The sequence below is a fragment of the Orussus abietinus genome, unplaced genomic scaffold, assembly GCF_000612105.2.
Source record: "Orussus abietinus isolate OABI.00-Male unplaced genomic scaffold, Oabi_2.0 scaffold1, whole genome shotgun sequence".
Lineage (NCBI taxonomy): Eukaryota > Metazoa > Arthropoda > Insecta > Hymenoptera > Orussidae > Orussus > Orussus abietinus.
In genome coordinates, this window is record NW_019396017.1 from 4,448,150 (window position 1) to 4,459,934 (window position 11,785).

Below are 11,785 nucleotides of genomic sequence, written 5' to 3' on the forward strand. Positions count from 1 at the left end.
AAGGACGGTTCTTTTTAAAGAAAATACAGCTTGAAAGAGTTATACACATGAACAAAACAACTTATTAAAAATCGGACTGAAATTTATTGTTATTGTTTATTTTTTATTTATTTACAAGTGCATCATACAGTCTATAGCGATATCCTTTGAAATAAATAAAAGAGACAATCCTAATTTACTTAATTTTGAAATACTTTTCGTAATACCTCATCGATGTCATGCAAATTACTCAACACCGTTTTATTTAACAAGCAGGAAAAGTTCTGAAAAACAAAAATATTTTGTTTTGCTTTTCTTAAAAAATTTACGTGAATATAGGTCATACTGATACATTCAGTTAAAAAATAGTTTATTCAGTGCATGTGTTCTGATACCGTGGAAAATCAGATGCAGGTTCAGCAATTTTGTGCCTGACCATAAATGTTGCCACAGCTTCTGCCACTTTATCAGGGACATCTTCGTGGACTGCGTGTCCACAGGCTGGCAACACTTGCATTTGAAATTTTCCTAAGTGAAACAATTTCGATTAGATTATTTCATAAATATACAATAATTAAATATGTTAAGTAGCAGTAGCAATACCTTGCATTTGTCCAACTGTCAGTTCTCTGTCTAATCTGTCAATACCGGCAAGAAGAAGCATTTTGGGTGCTGGTACAGCTAAAAATGCAGCTGAAAGTCCTTTAAACCATCCTGACCAATGTTGTTCCGTTTTTGACAAATCTATTCTCCACACATATTTCTTAGTTTCTGGGGCAGTACTACTTGGTGGCGGCATGGTAGAGTCTTCTTCTTGAATGACATCCGCTCGTTGAACTACCGTGTCTGTGCTCTCTTCGTTACTTGAGTCAGGTGACATGGTCTCGATGTCGTGTGTAGCTAATTTACCACTTTTGATGCTAAAAAATAATATTCATTTCCATTTTTTCTTATGAAGTAATACTGGAACCATCTTAGTTACTTTCAATGCATAATTTACATACTTCTTTATTTGTCCAGGTACTGAAACTTTAGCTGACTGGGTGTTGCGTATTTGCCCACTTCGTACACTAAAATCAATTTTCACACGCTATATACTATAGTTTATTAATAGTAACAAACATATGATTTTCTCAATAAGCAATTGAGAAATGCAAAAATTTTTATTCTAAAAGAATCTAAAAAGGTAATTATTGTATACTAACCACCACTCTATTGCTTGTGAAATTGTACCAAAACTGGTGGGTCTAGATCTTAAGAAACTTTGCATCGAAGTTAAAGCATCCATTGCCGTTCCTTCTACTACATCTATAACAATTAATCCACTTAGATTATTCACTAGTTGAGCTGCCCTCACAGCAACTGCTCCTCCCATGCTGTGACCTACTAATACAACTGGGCGGTTATGCGTTATCCTATCTATCACAGCTGCAACATCCCTAAATGTGAAAAGAACAAAACAATTAATTATTCCTTATGCTACATCAAAATTTGCTTTGCCAATATTATTTTTAATTAGCAACTGCATTCTAAAAGTATGCCTGATAATTATTTTGAAAATTGGTATTTTTTCTTACAACGCTAACGTGTCTGCAGATAAATCATCTTCATTTGCAGTATAAGTATCTCCATGGCCGCGTAAATCTATGGCTATGACTCTACATATAACCATGGATGTTATACAAGTCTAAAATAGTGCAAATAAGAAACAGATATTAATTTTATTGTACCAGCATTATAATTTATAAACATTTATATGCAAGCATTTTTGATGACATAATACTTACACTAAATTCAGCCCATGTTAAAGCACTGTAACCTCCTCCGTGTAACAGAAACAATATAGGTCCTTCCGTTCCCCTGGTATATATGCGAAATACACTTTCATCTACTTCTACTTCTATGGAATGATCAAAATATGGAGCCCATGTGGTAGGATTATAATCTCTTTTGCGCTGATGAGTTTTTGGCTTGCCCGACCTACTAGAACCGAGCTTGGGTTTACTTCTATAAGTTGAAATGGACTACTTTAAAATGATAAATTATATTCATGATTTAACTAACAAAAAAATCAATAAAAAGTACATTACAAATTAAAATTATAAATAAAAATGTATATGAGTGTTTATTAATAAGTTACTAAACACCTACGAGCATCTTAAATGTTCATTTCTTTACCCTAAACGTTCAATATTTTTCTCTTATATGATTAAAATTTTGTATAATTGACAATGTTTAGAGTCTAACCTAGAAGGCATTCCAAAACTGAGTCCCGTTGGCGGCAGCTTTGCTTTCAAAATAGATTTTTGAAGGGAAGACATTACAACTGCTGTAAATAATCGTTTCTTTTCCGCTGGCACTAACGCGAGCATAAACACTTAACTATTTTTGTTATCGAAGCAGTGACAAATAGAACAATGTTTTGACAACTACGGTTCAACGGAAAAGACACCGAATCAAAAGGTGGGCTATTGGACTTTGGAGTTCTTCTGACTGCCGTTAGGTAAACTGGTGGCGCTTCAAAGAGGTTATGCTAATTAGGCAGTTATACCTTTGGTTATATTTATCCAATCCTGCTTACATCGGTTTTATATACTTTCATCGGTATGCAGATATATATGATGTATGTACATACATTCTCTGCGACTCCTCTAAACTTCAAGTTGGTAGACGTTAAGATAATTGTAAAACTTTTGTAATACGTGTGGCGTGCGAAAAGTGAATGGATGAGTATGGTATGCGAGTGGTGCGTTGGGTGGATTATGGAATCCTGTTTCGGCCGGATCCCCAGAGCGCTGGGAAGTCGACAATCGCAGCGGCCTCCACATGGCGGGATCTGGGGAATCGGTGCATCCCCTAGGGATCCGCATAGCACTGACCCGCGAACTAGCTGCGAAGTAGAGTTTAAATAAAATGAAGTTTTCCCTTCCGATGTTTAATAAATGAAGCAACGGTGTTTTTATACTTTATTTGTAACAAATTTTTAAATTATTATATTAAATTGCCCTTACTTATCTGGCAGATATCTTTATCCGAAGGATATCTATCCAGGAATATGAAAAAATCGGGCCTAAGTTGACATTTCTGGATACCAGATGATGTTAAGAGTGCTTTGCGGATTTTGTGGAAACGCCTAGTTTCCCAAACTTTTCTGTAGATGGCAAAATAGAGTCTTTCAATTTATCTCTGTGCGTACTTTCTTCTAACTTTATATTCTAGGATATTTCTGTTAAGACGGATTTATAAATACCATATTTAGTGTACGCGTGGAAACGTAATTCTAGAAATTTAGTTGCAGGAATTAGCCTTAATGGCCATTTTTAATCTTGCCTTTCGAAATATCTTGGAAATGTGTTCGTTCCGAATTGAAGATCTTCTGTAAATTAATGGAATCATCCGAAAATAGTACGGTGTGACCATTTGGTGACCAATTGAGGAGTTTCTTTAGAGGCCAGATTGGCGCGTAAGCAACAAACGAGGCAAATGGCGTCGGTGTGCTTATAAAGATCGGTATTGCAATCATTTCTTTGCGGCCGTAACTAAGGTCCTAAGTAGATTATTCAAAAGTGTTGTATTTGTATTTTTTTCAATGTTTTTGCAACATTTATTCAAGAACCGACGAGATTCTTATTTCTCAGTAATATGCCAAAAGCTGAAGATATGAACTTTGAGAAGCCCGATTGAAACACGTCCGTTGTTTGGTCGAATGTAAGTGTTTTTTTTCTATATTTTTGATTTTAAATTTCGTTAAATATCGTTTATTTTTATTTATGGTTATTTACTTTTGTCTCCGAAGTTTTAGTTATCTGTGGCTCAGTGAGTATCGTATTAAACTAGAAACATGAAATACGTTCTTGCGATAGGTGTCAGATTATTCATTATTAATTGTCTGTGTTATATATCTTTAAAACATTGAAATGATATGGCAAAAGTAGATGTCGCGTTGCTAACATTGAATCGATCTACATTCTATTTTAAATGTGATTGCAAGTATTATTGGATATGTCACTGTATTGTACCTATGATTTTTATTAACTTATATGGTTTGAAAGAAAAAAGTATTAACTGCGTTGTTACCATTAATTTATTAAACATTTTTCAGTATACAATATGTCTCGACCGAAGTCAGAGCCCCTAATTGGCAGTAATAAGAGTTGTTGTTTTTGTGGACTTTCTGAAGACAATGAAGTTGAATTTGGAAGATTTTATGAATATGAAGGAATCATTACACATTATTTCTGCTTAGTAAGTTTTCTGCTTAGTAATCTCTGAATCTTTCGACTTATTTATTAGTTTATGCAAAGCAAATGCATAAGGTTTATTTCTGTTCCAATATAGCTGCTCTCATCGAGTATGGAACAGAAAGGCAGTGATGATGAGGGTATTTTGGGTTTTCTGCCAGCAGATATAAAAAACGAATTACGTAGAGGCAAGAAACTTGTAAGAGTGATTTACTACACATTGTAAATGCATATAATCATATTAATTATAAATTGTTGTAATTTATATATTTTTTTAGTCATGTTCATACTGTAAAAGAGTGGGCGCTACATTAGGATGCTGCAATTCACGATGTAAACGAACATTTCATTTTCCATGTGGCTTAAGGGCAGGATCCCTTCATCAGTTCTTTGGGGAATTTAGGTTAGATGTAGTTGTGTAATATATTTACAAACATTTTACATATATAAAATAACCTGACTACAGTTTTTATTGTTATTCAATATATTATATAATGTTTGTGTAGGTCCTATTGTATAAATCACAGGCCAAAACAAAAAATAGATGATCATGTGAGAAAAGAAGTCGAAGCCCTAGGAAAGACACTTTGTTATATTTGTTATGAGGAGGTCAATCCTCATGATATCGTTGGAACCATGTGGGCTCCATGTTGCAAAAAAAATGCATGGTTTCATCGAAAATGTGTTCAGGTGAATTTTTATAATTTTTGCCATTTGAAATTATATTTTAATTCAATTGCGAAGATATCTATTTTAAGAAATCAGAAACAATAATGTATTAGAATTAAATTGTTGTCTCTTTCATTTACTCCTTAGCAACTGGCGCTGAGTGCTGGTTATTTCTTCAAATGTCCTCTTTGTAACAACAAAAAAGAGTTTCAAGATGCAATGAAGGAGTATGGAATTTTCATTCCCAGCCAGTAAGTTAACTGTAATAAATTTACCATATTGCGCATGCTGTAATATGGAAAAGGTATGAAATATATTCAAACGTTGCTTTCAGAGACGCATCTTGGGAACTTGTTCCCAATGCATTTCAAGAATTGCTTTATAGGCACAACAGATGTGATGCCACAACGTGCCTTTGCCCCAAAGGCAGATTGCACACCAGTAGTAACGCGTAAGACATTCATTTAATTTAATTTTCGAGCCATTGTAAATGTTGACACCATTTTCTAAAATTTGTATAATTATTTTCTGATAGCAAATGGGAATTGACACTCTGTCGTTTATGTGGCTCTCAGGGAATTCACATGGCTTGTGGTCAGTTAAAATGGGCAAATCCTATTTGGGAATGCTTAGAGTGTACAACAATTATAAGTGAGTACCATATTATCCGCTCCTGCATATTTATATACTTTCACTTTATATCTTATGGAAAATTTATTCGTTAAATGCAATGCGTTGGTTTTGGTACACCCTGCTTAACAGATTCAGAATAATAATTACAAACGTTATGTGATAATTATTAAAATGTAGTTTTACCCTTTTAATGCAAAGGTAAAACATCTACAACCTCATCCTTGATGCTGAACAAGCAGAATAGCGTGTAAGTATTAGTTTTAATTTATAAATATTATAGATCATAAGAACGTACCAAAAGAATATGTGATAAGAAATAAACTTTTATCCTATCAATGAGCAAAATTTTATTGAAATAAGAATTTAGAAAGCATTTAATTTTAGTTGGGTCCAGTTCATTTTAATTAACTTATTTAATATGATCGATTATGTATGAGAGTTGTAATAGGGTAAAGCTATTTGGTTGTATATTCTAAAACTTTAAGTTAGTCATATTGCTTCACGTAGAGCTACGAATGAAAATGACGAAGATAGTAGCGATACCGATGTTTCAATTGGCGGAAATTCTCCAAGTCCAAGTGAGACGGATCGTGAGAATGTGTTATTAGATGCACCTGCTATCAAGATGCGGCCTGGCCCACGATTTTTTAAATTACAACAGGCTGAGAGAGTTGCACAAAGGTCAGTAAATCATCGCAGAGAACGCGAATCCATAAAGGTTCAACGAATAAATCTTGTTACTTCAGTGCTCAGTTGAATCGACAAAGTACTGCCAGTTCTGCAGCGTCTAAACAGAAGATCTCAAGTGAGGATTCTACCGTGCAAGTGAAAACGTCAGAAGTCAAACAAGTTAGTAGACAAGAAACCGAAGTTGCTACGAAAGAACAAGCTTCTGCCATGATTTCCCAAAAAAGTATTCCTGCCTCGAGTCCATCAAAAGCTACGGATCAAGTTATAATGATTGACAGCGACGATGATATCATTGAGGTAAGTTTGTCATGCTACATAAAATACAAATGATTTATTTATCTATAACGGTGATATACACGTTGGTCTAAAATCGGGCACTTGCCCAAAGTATGCTCCATGTTAATCGGTTAATTGTAACAATTGTAGATCGTTGACGAAAACAATGGTATAAAAATATCTACCGAGAAACCAGGGACAAAAATTGAAACGCGCAATACTAACCAACTTGTGTCACATTCGAGTAAACTGGAGAACACCGAAATAGCAGGCGTTAAAAAAGTTCCTCGCACAGGACCTGTGTCTCAAAACATTTTACAGTCTCGTGTCGTAAAGCCAACCGTTGGTGAAACGTTAACCTCGACTATCAAAAATAACACGGATAATTCAACGATACGTGCGGAATCTAAAAGAGATCGGAAAAGTCACGATCAAAGCGACGTAAATGTAAATAATACGGATTCGGTTATGAACATCAAGATAACCAATGTAACGTCTCTGTCACCAGAAGTATTTGCAAGTGTACCAGAACAGAATACCGTGAACGATAACGAAGCGATACATTATCCAGTGTCAAAAAGTTTTACACAAGCAGCTTTAATCGGTACGTCAGAGTCTCATGCGTACATTCCGCTGGACTGTACCGCCATACGGGAACCGACTTCAAAAAGAAAATCCGACAATGCGTACTCGATGGATGATTCTTACTGCTTGACCAACGTCTCCGGCACGGAACACTTGAAAAAAGTGCGCATTGACAATGTTGACGCGAACTCGTTCATACACAACGAATCGATGACGTACAATTTGAACGTTCCTGGATCGTTTCAGGCGATACCGGTCATCGTTACGTTACCATACCCATCGACATCCGATGGTTACGGTATTCAAGGGAACATAGTTGAATCTCAAAACGACATAACTAGTAGTGAGATAATTCTGTCACAGGTACAAAAGAGCGCACAAATGAACAATTTGGTTAGTCAATACATGCCACCGATGCAGGGGACCAACGGTACGACTTCGCAAATAGATTCCTGCCCCGGCACAACGCAATCTGTGAATTCGGACTGTAAATTGGATAGTACCAATACTAAACGACAGAAGACATCCAAAGTACGTAATTCCATGGGCTGCCTTAGCGGTGGCACGGTGTACACTAACGAACAATCTTGTGTACAGACATTCCACAGTGGCCAAGGCAATAAGAGTGTACACGGTTATATTTCGAATATGTGCGTCGGTACGGTGGCAACTAAAAAGATGAGCGGCAATACCTCGAATAATAATTTCCAAGCCCATCAAGACTTTAGAAATAACGGATTACCGTGCCAAATTAAAGCCGGGTGTACAAGTGATAAGAATCAGTTGACAAATGACTCCGTATTTGCTTCTACTAACATTCCGAACAATATCTATTCTCTACCATTGAACGGTGAAACCAATCATGGTGGTAACTCGACGACTGCATCTGACGGAGGAGCTACTCAACCTATAGTTACTGGTGTAAGTAGTTATTTCGTAGTGTTATTAACTTAACTTGGTTCCGTTAGGGTCTATCATTTTTGTAGTTCGTCGTGACAGTTTTGTCTCATCCATTCATTGAACATTTTGATCCAAGGTAATTGGGTTAATAAATGTATAGCGAACTACCGAAAGGATAGACCGAGAAAAAGATGTATGTACGTTTTATGTTTTATACATTATATGTTTTTATCGTCTCATCGTTGACTCGAGCGTTAAGCATTGCTTTTATTTCCTACCAAGATCGTTTCGCCTACAAACCTACAAATTATATTAACTATTTTCCCGAAGAATCTTTTTAATTGCGAGTGGAATAAAATTTGATATTAGGGCAGAAGCGGATACCCTGATACTTGAAAACGAGTTTAGCCCTTTCCTCTGTATTCTATGCGTGTATTTTTTAACGAAGAATAATTCCTTTAATGAGAATACAGGGTGTACCATAACTATATAACGAGTTTTTTTCGCAACTTCCTTCTCATGAAATCGACATTCTAACCCTGTAGGGCATTGCTCTGAAAAAACAAAGTTCCATTGACCGAAACACTTGGGACGTGGTGAGGTGGCCATCGAGTGCATAAGTTAGGCTGAGCTCTGCGTGATTATCCGGTAGTTAAGAGTTGAATCGTACATTGCTAGTCGCAAGGCAAGGAATGGCGAAAACTCGCGTAGATGTTTCTGGTGAGACGTAGGGTGCGGGGAGTGTGTGTGTCTTTTAGCGATCCCCGTACCTCCTCTCCAGTGTATCTCTTGCGATTCTAACAGTGTGACGGGGATGCAGGCACCGGTCCTACTGTTGAGCCCCGATCTGGTGATGCGACCAATATCGTTCTCCGAAGCCGGAATAGAAGACGCACGCTATCTTCGACATCCTCGACGCGGCAGTCCAGTGGCTCATCAGTTCAATCTGCCAAACGGAACCACTTTGAGTCGTAAGTTTCTTTTTAGTCGGTTTTAGGAAAGCTCTTGGTCGTAGAATCCACTCGCAACGATCATTTAAACCTGGAGAGTAGGAAGGGGAAATTGACATTTCCAGTTTTTACTCGCCAGTAATTCGATTTAGCGGCGCCTTCCATAATCTTTATTTTTATCTTATTTTATCATTTTTCTAACGTTATATCGCTTTTTACCTGGCCGCGGGGAAAATCCCTTTCTGGTGAGTGATAGGGACAATTGTTCCACGTACGATCTCTAATTGAACCCGTTTTAATTTCATGCTTTAGAAATTAGTATGATTGTTATAAGTATATAAAAATAAAGAAAAATATGTTTCCATTCGCAGTCTTGCCGCTTCTTCGTCCCGTCCCGATTCAAGTGGCGGCTCGATGTCAAGATCAGACTCCGGTGATAGAAATCGATTGATACCAAAGCGGGTGTGTTTGCGGGATTTAAAATTTCAAGTCTGCGAATCGGATGTCATCAAGGTATGATTTTGAGAACTTCGGGTCGACTTGCCCGTAGCCCGGGATCTTTACATTTTTTTTCCAGGGGCAGTCGGAAAGAAAAAAAAGAGTGTACACTGATCCTACAGATATTTAAGTAGTTATTTGACGCGCGTTTCATTTCTTCCTTGTTCTTTGCAGATGACTCTGTATGACTTCTACACGGTGGACTTGAACGTGAATTCTTCCGATACGAAGAATACCGGGACGGCCGAGTCGTCGGGCGGTACTTCGATTCTTCAACGAGAGCCAAACTATTTTTCACCGGCCTTCCCCTCCAACCACGGAGGAAGCCACGTAGACGATAGCAGTCCGATGGACAGTTTACAGCTGATCGATGATTTGCCGCATTCGAGTAATAAATATCATGGCGGTACTTCGACGAGGAAGCAGACGAGCTCCACGGCCGAACGCGTGGACTCTAACGCGGACTTGACAAGTTCTTTTAAGATCGGCAGCTTGGACCGAGGTTACAAAAGTTTTACGATGGCAAACGACGTCGGTACAAATGTTCGCGACGAGTCGAAGGAAAATCTAGACCCAGTCGTGACGACTCCTGTCGGCGTTACCTTTGACGCGTGCCATACTCTTGAGAAAATCGGAACGCTACCTAGCAGCCTTTGCGACATGGAACACTACTACGTTGCCATGAGTCGAGCCTCGAACGATACCGCTCCTCATTCGTTCAACGCCAACGATCACGTCTCGAAAGTTATGACGGCGGATTCCCTGAACTCCTATGTACCGGACGAACGAGACCCCGTAGGACCGTATCTGTGTAATTCCTCGAGAATCAACGAAGGCGCAATTTCGATGGACCGTTTTACCGGCGTCTCCAAAGGTATAGGTCGACTTTCGGAGATCAGTTTCAAAAATGCGCTAGCTAGGAGAATGTATAACAAATTGTTCCATCCTGCCAACGACTGTGCGGACTACCAGTTCACAGGGAACCACGTCACTAGAAATAGCTGGTCGTTGTCGGACAGGAAAAAAGATAGATTTAAATTTTACCACAGCTTTGCGAATACTGCCAATGTAGATAAGTGTAACAAGCACTCCGGTGGTGCAAATATCGCCAAAGAGGGGATTCGGTGTTTTATTATTGACAATGTGACCGACTCTGGCTATGGATCGCCTACGTATGCCAGACCAATGGGTTGTCAACGTTTCGAGGAGATGAAGTTATTTCAAGGCAATTGCATAACTGACGAAACAAAGACTTACATGAAGCAGGAGTTCGAGAAGGAAATGAAGACGGACCTTCGCTGCAAAGTCAGTATTGATCTGAACAGAATTCAAACTCTCATCGATACCAAACCTGCTTTATTTTTTAAGTCCAATAACTACAGTTCCACGTTTAACGTGTATAATTTTAAACCGATTTATAAATACGAAGTTGATGAAAAGTTCAGTCTGTGGTGCAAAAGTGAGATTAAGCTATCGGTTGTAAGGTCTCGCAGTTTGGACAGTTTAACTTACGATCGCAGCGATAGGCGTAAAATGAACCGCTTCTCGGACATTCTGAGTCGTAGTATGGAAAGCATCGATTACATATCAACCGAAGACGATATGTCGTTGACCGATGAAAGAAATTTTGTGGACGGTCAATTATACGACGAGAAAGATACGGTTTATTCGAACAAAAAATACAGGCGAGGTCAAAAGAGAAAAACCAGATAGATGTCAATGAGGGGACGAATAAGAAAATTGTATGTACCTTCGCGAAAAAAAAATAATCAACCGGGTCACAATTTAAGAGAACTTATATTACTCATAGGTAGGTTCGAATTCGCGACGACTTGTACATGAATCGATGGCTCGATATCATTTTTCCACCGTTTTGCAAAAAATGTTTCCTAATCATTTGAATTATTGTCTGCGCAACAAACACTTATGTTCATATTTACGAGTCATTGCTACCTTTCTTGAAACGATAATTACATTCGACATTGGGAACTCAGTTGCATTCATAGGCCATTTAAGTATTTAAGTTTAATTTACTATTACGTTATACATCAATTAATTCTGAAAAACTTGTCCAACACAAGACTACCATTGTTCATCTGCCATATAACCATGAAATAAATGTAAATAAAACACGAATACAATTAACGTTATAAACCGAGACGGAGTTCAATCAATTTCAGATTCGACACAAAAGAATACGGGATGAGTAAGGAATCTTGTAGAAAGTAATATATTACTTAAAAAATCAATATTGATTGACGGAGCTGTATTTAGCAGTTATAGCGTGTAATAACATATGTACAGTCTATTTTAATTTGTACATACAAGGCCCTAACGTCGGTACATTAAATAATGTCGGAGTCT

The 11,785-nt window shown here is 37.6% G+C and overlaps 2 protein-coding genes across 7 annotated transcripts; one reads left to right on the forward strand and one right to left on the reverse strand.

Moving 5' to 3' along the window:
• Positions 1 to 64: 64 nt before the first annotated feature.
• LOC105697910 (protein phosphatase methylesterase 1) lies at positions 65 to 2,419 on the reverse strand. Of its 5 annotated transcripts, none has more exons than XM_012421647.1 (8): positions 2,227 to 2,419; positions 1,767 to 1,959; positions 1,557 to 1,666; positions 1,185 to 1,418; positions 984 to 1,049; positions 583 to 899; positions 375 to 507; positions 65 to 263 (listed from the first exon to the last, which is right to left on the reverse strand). In XM_012421647.1, the coding sequence occupies exons 1-8, from the start codon at positions 2,349 to 2,351 to the stop codon at positions 245 to 247; spliced, it is 1,197 nt and encodes a 398-aa protein (XP_012277070.1). In that variant the 5' UTR covers positions 2,352 to 2,419; the 3' UTR covers positions 65 to 244. The 5 variants fall into 5 exon arrangements, with proteins under 5 accessions (XP_012277070.1, XP_012277067.1, XP_012277069.1 ...); XM_012421644.1 differs by having other exon boundaries at positions 1,767 to 1,986; XM_012421646.1 differs by having other exon boundaries at positions 65 to 507.
• Positions 2,420 to 3,260: 841 nt separating this feature from the next.
• Positions 3,261 to 11,776, forward strand: LOC105697949. Of its 2 annotated transcripts, XM_012421703.1 has the most exons (16): positions 3,261 to 3,687; positions 4,082 to 4,224; positions 4,318 to 4,419; positions 4,499 to 4,623; positions 4,727 to 4,910; positions 5,037 to 5,140; positions 5,224 to 5,340; positions 5,425 to 5,540; positions 5,721 to 5,769; positions 6,030 to 6,203; positions 6,269 to 6,509; positions 6,639 to 7,604; positions 7,671 to 7,994; positions 8,778 to 8,944; positions 9,295 to 9,436; positions 9,596 to 11,776. In XM_012421703.1, exons 2-16 carry the CDS (start codon positions 4,090 to 4,092, stop codon positions 11,132 to 11,134), a joined length of 4,485 nt encoding a protein of 1,494 aa, XP_012277126.1. In that variant the 5' UTR covers positions 3,261 to 3,687; positions 4,082 to 4,089; the 3' UTR covers positions 11,135 to 11,776. The 2 variants fall into 2 exon arrangements, with proteins under 2 accessions (XP_012277126.1, XP_012277125.1); XM_012421702.1 differs by having other exon boundaries at positions 6,639 to 7,994.
• The last annotated feature ends 9 nt before the right edge of the window (positions 11,777 to 11,785 follow it).

Coding starts and splice junctions, on each gene's coding strand:
- LOC105697949 (XM_012421702.1), top strand. CDS start 4,090: ATGTCTCGACCGAAGTCAGAGCCCCTAATTGGCAGTAATAAGAGTTGT. Junction 4,911..5,036: donor TTCATCGAAAATGTGTTCAG/GTGAATTTTTAT, acceptor TTTACTCCTTAG/CAACTGGCGCTGAGTGCTGG. Junction 5,341..5,424: donor TTGCACACCAGTAGTAACGC/GTAAGACATTCA, acceptor ATTTTCTGATAG/CAAATGGGAATTGACACTCT.
- LOC105697910 (XM_012421643.1), bottom strand. CDS start 2,351: ATGCTCGCGTTAGTGCCAGCGGAAAAGAAACGATTATTTACAGCAGTT. Junction 1,987..2,226: donor AGTTTTGGAATGCCTTCTAG/GTTAGACTCTAA, acceptor TTCAACTTATAG/AAGTAAACCCAAGCTCGGTT. Junction 1,419..1,556: donor TCTGCAGACACGTTAGCGTT/GTAAGAAAAAAT, acceptor TTTCACATTTAG/GGATGTTGCAGCTGTGATAG.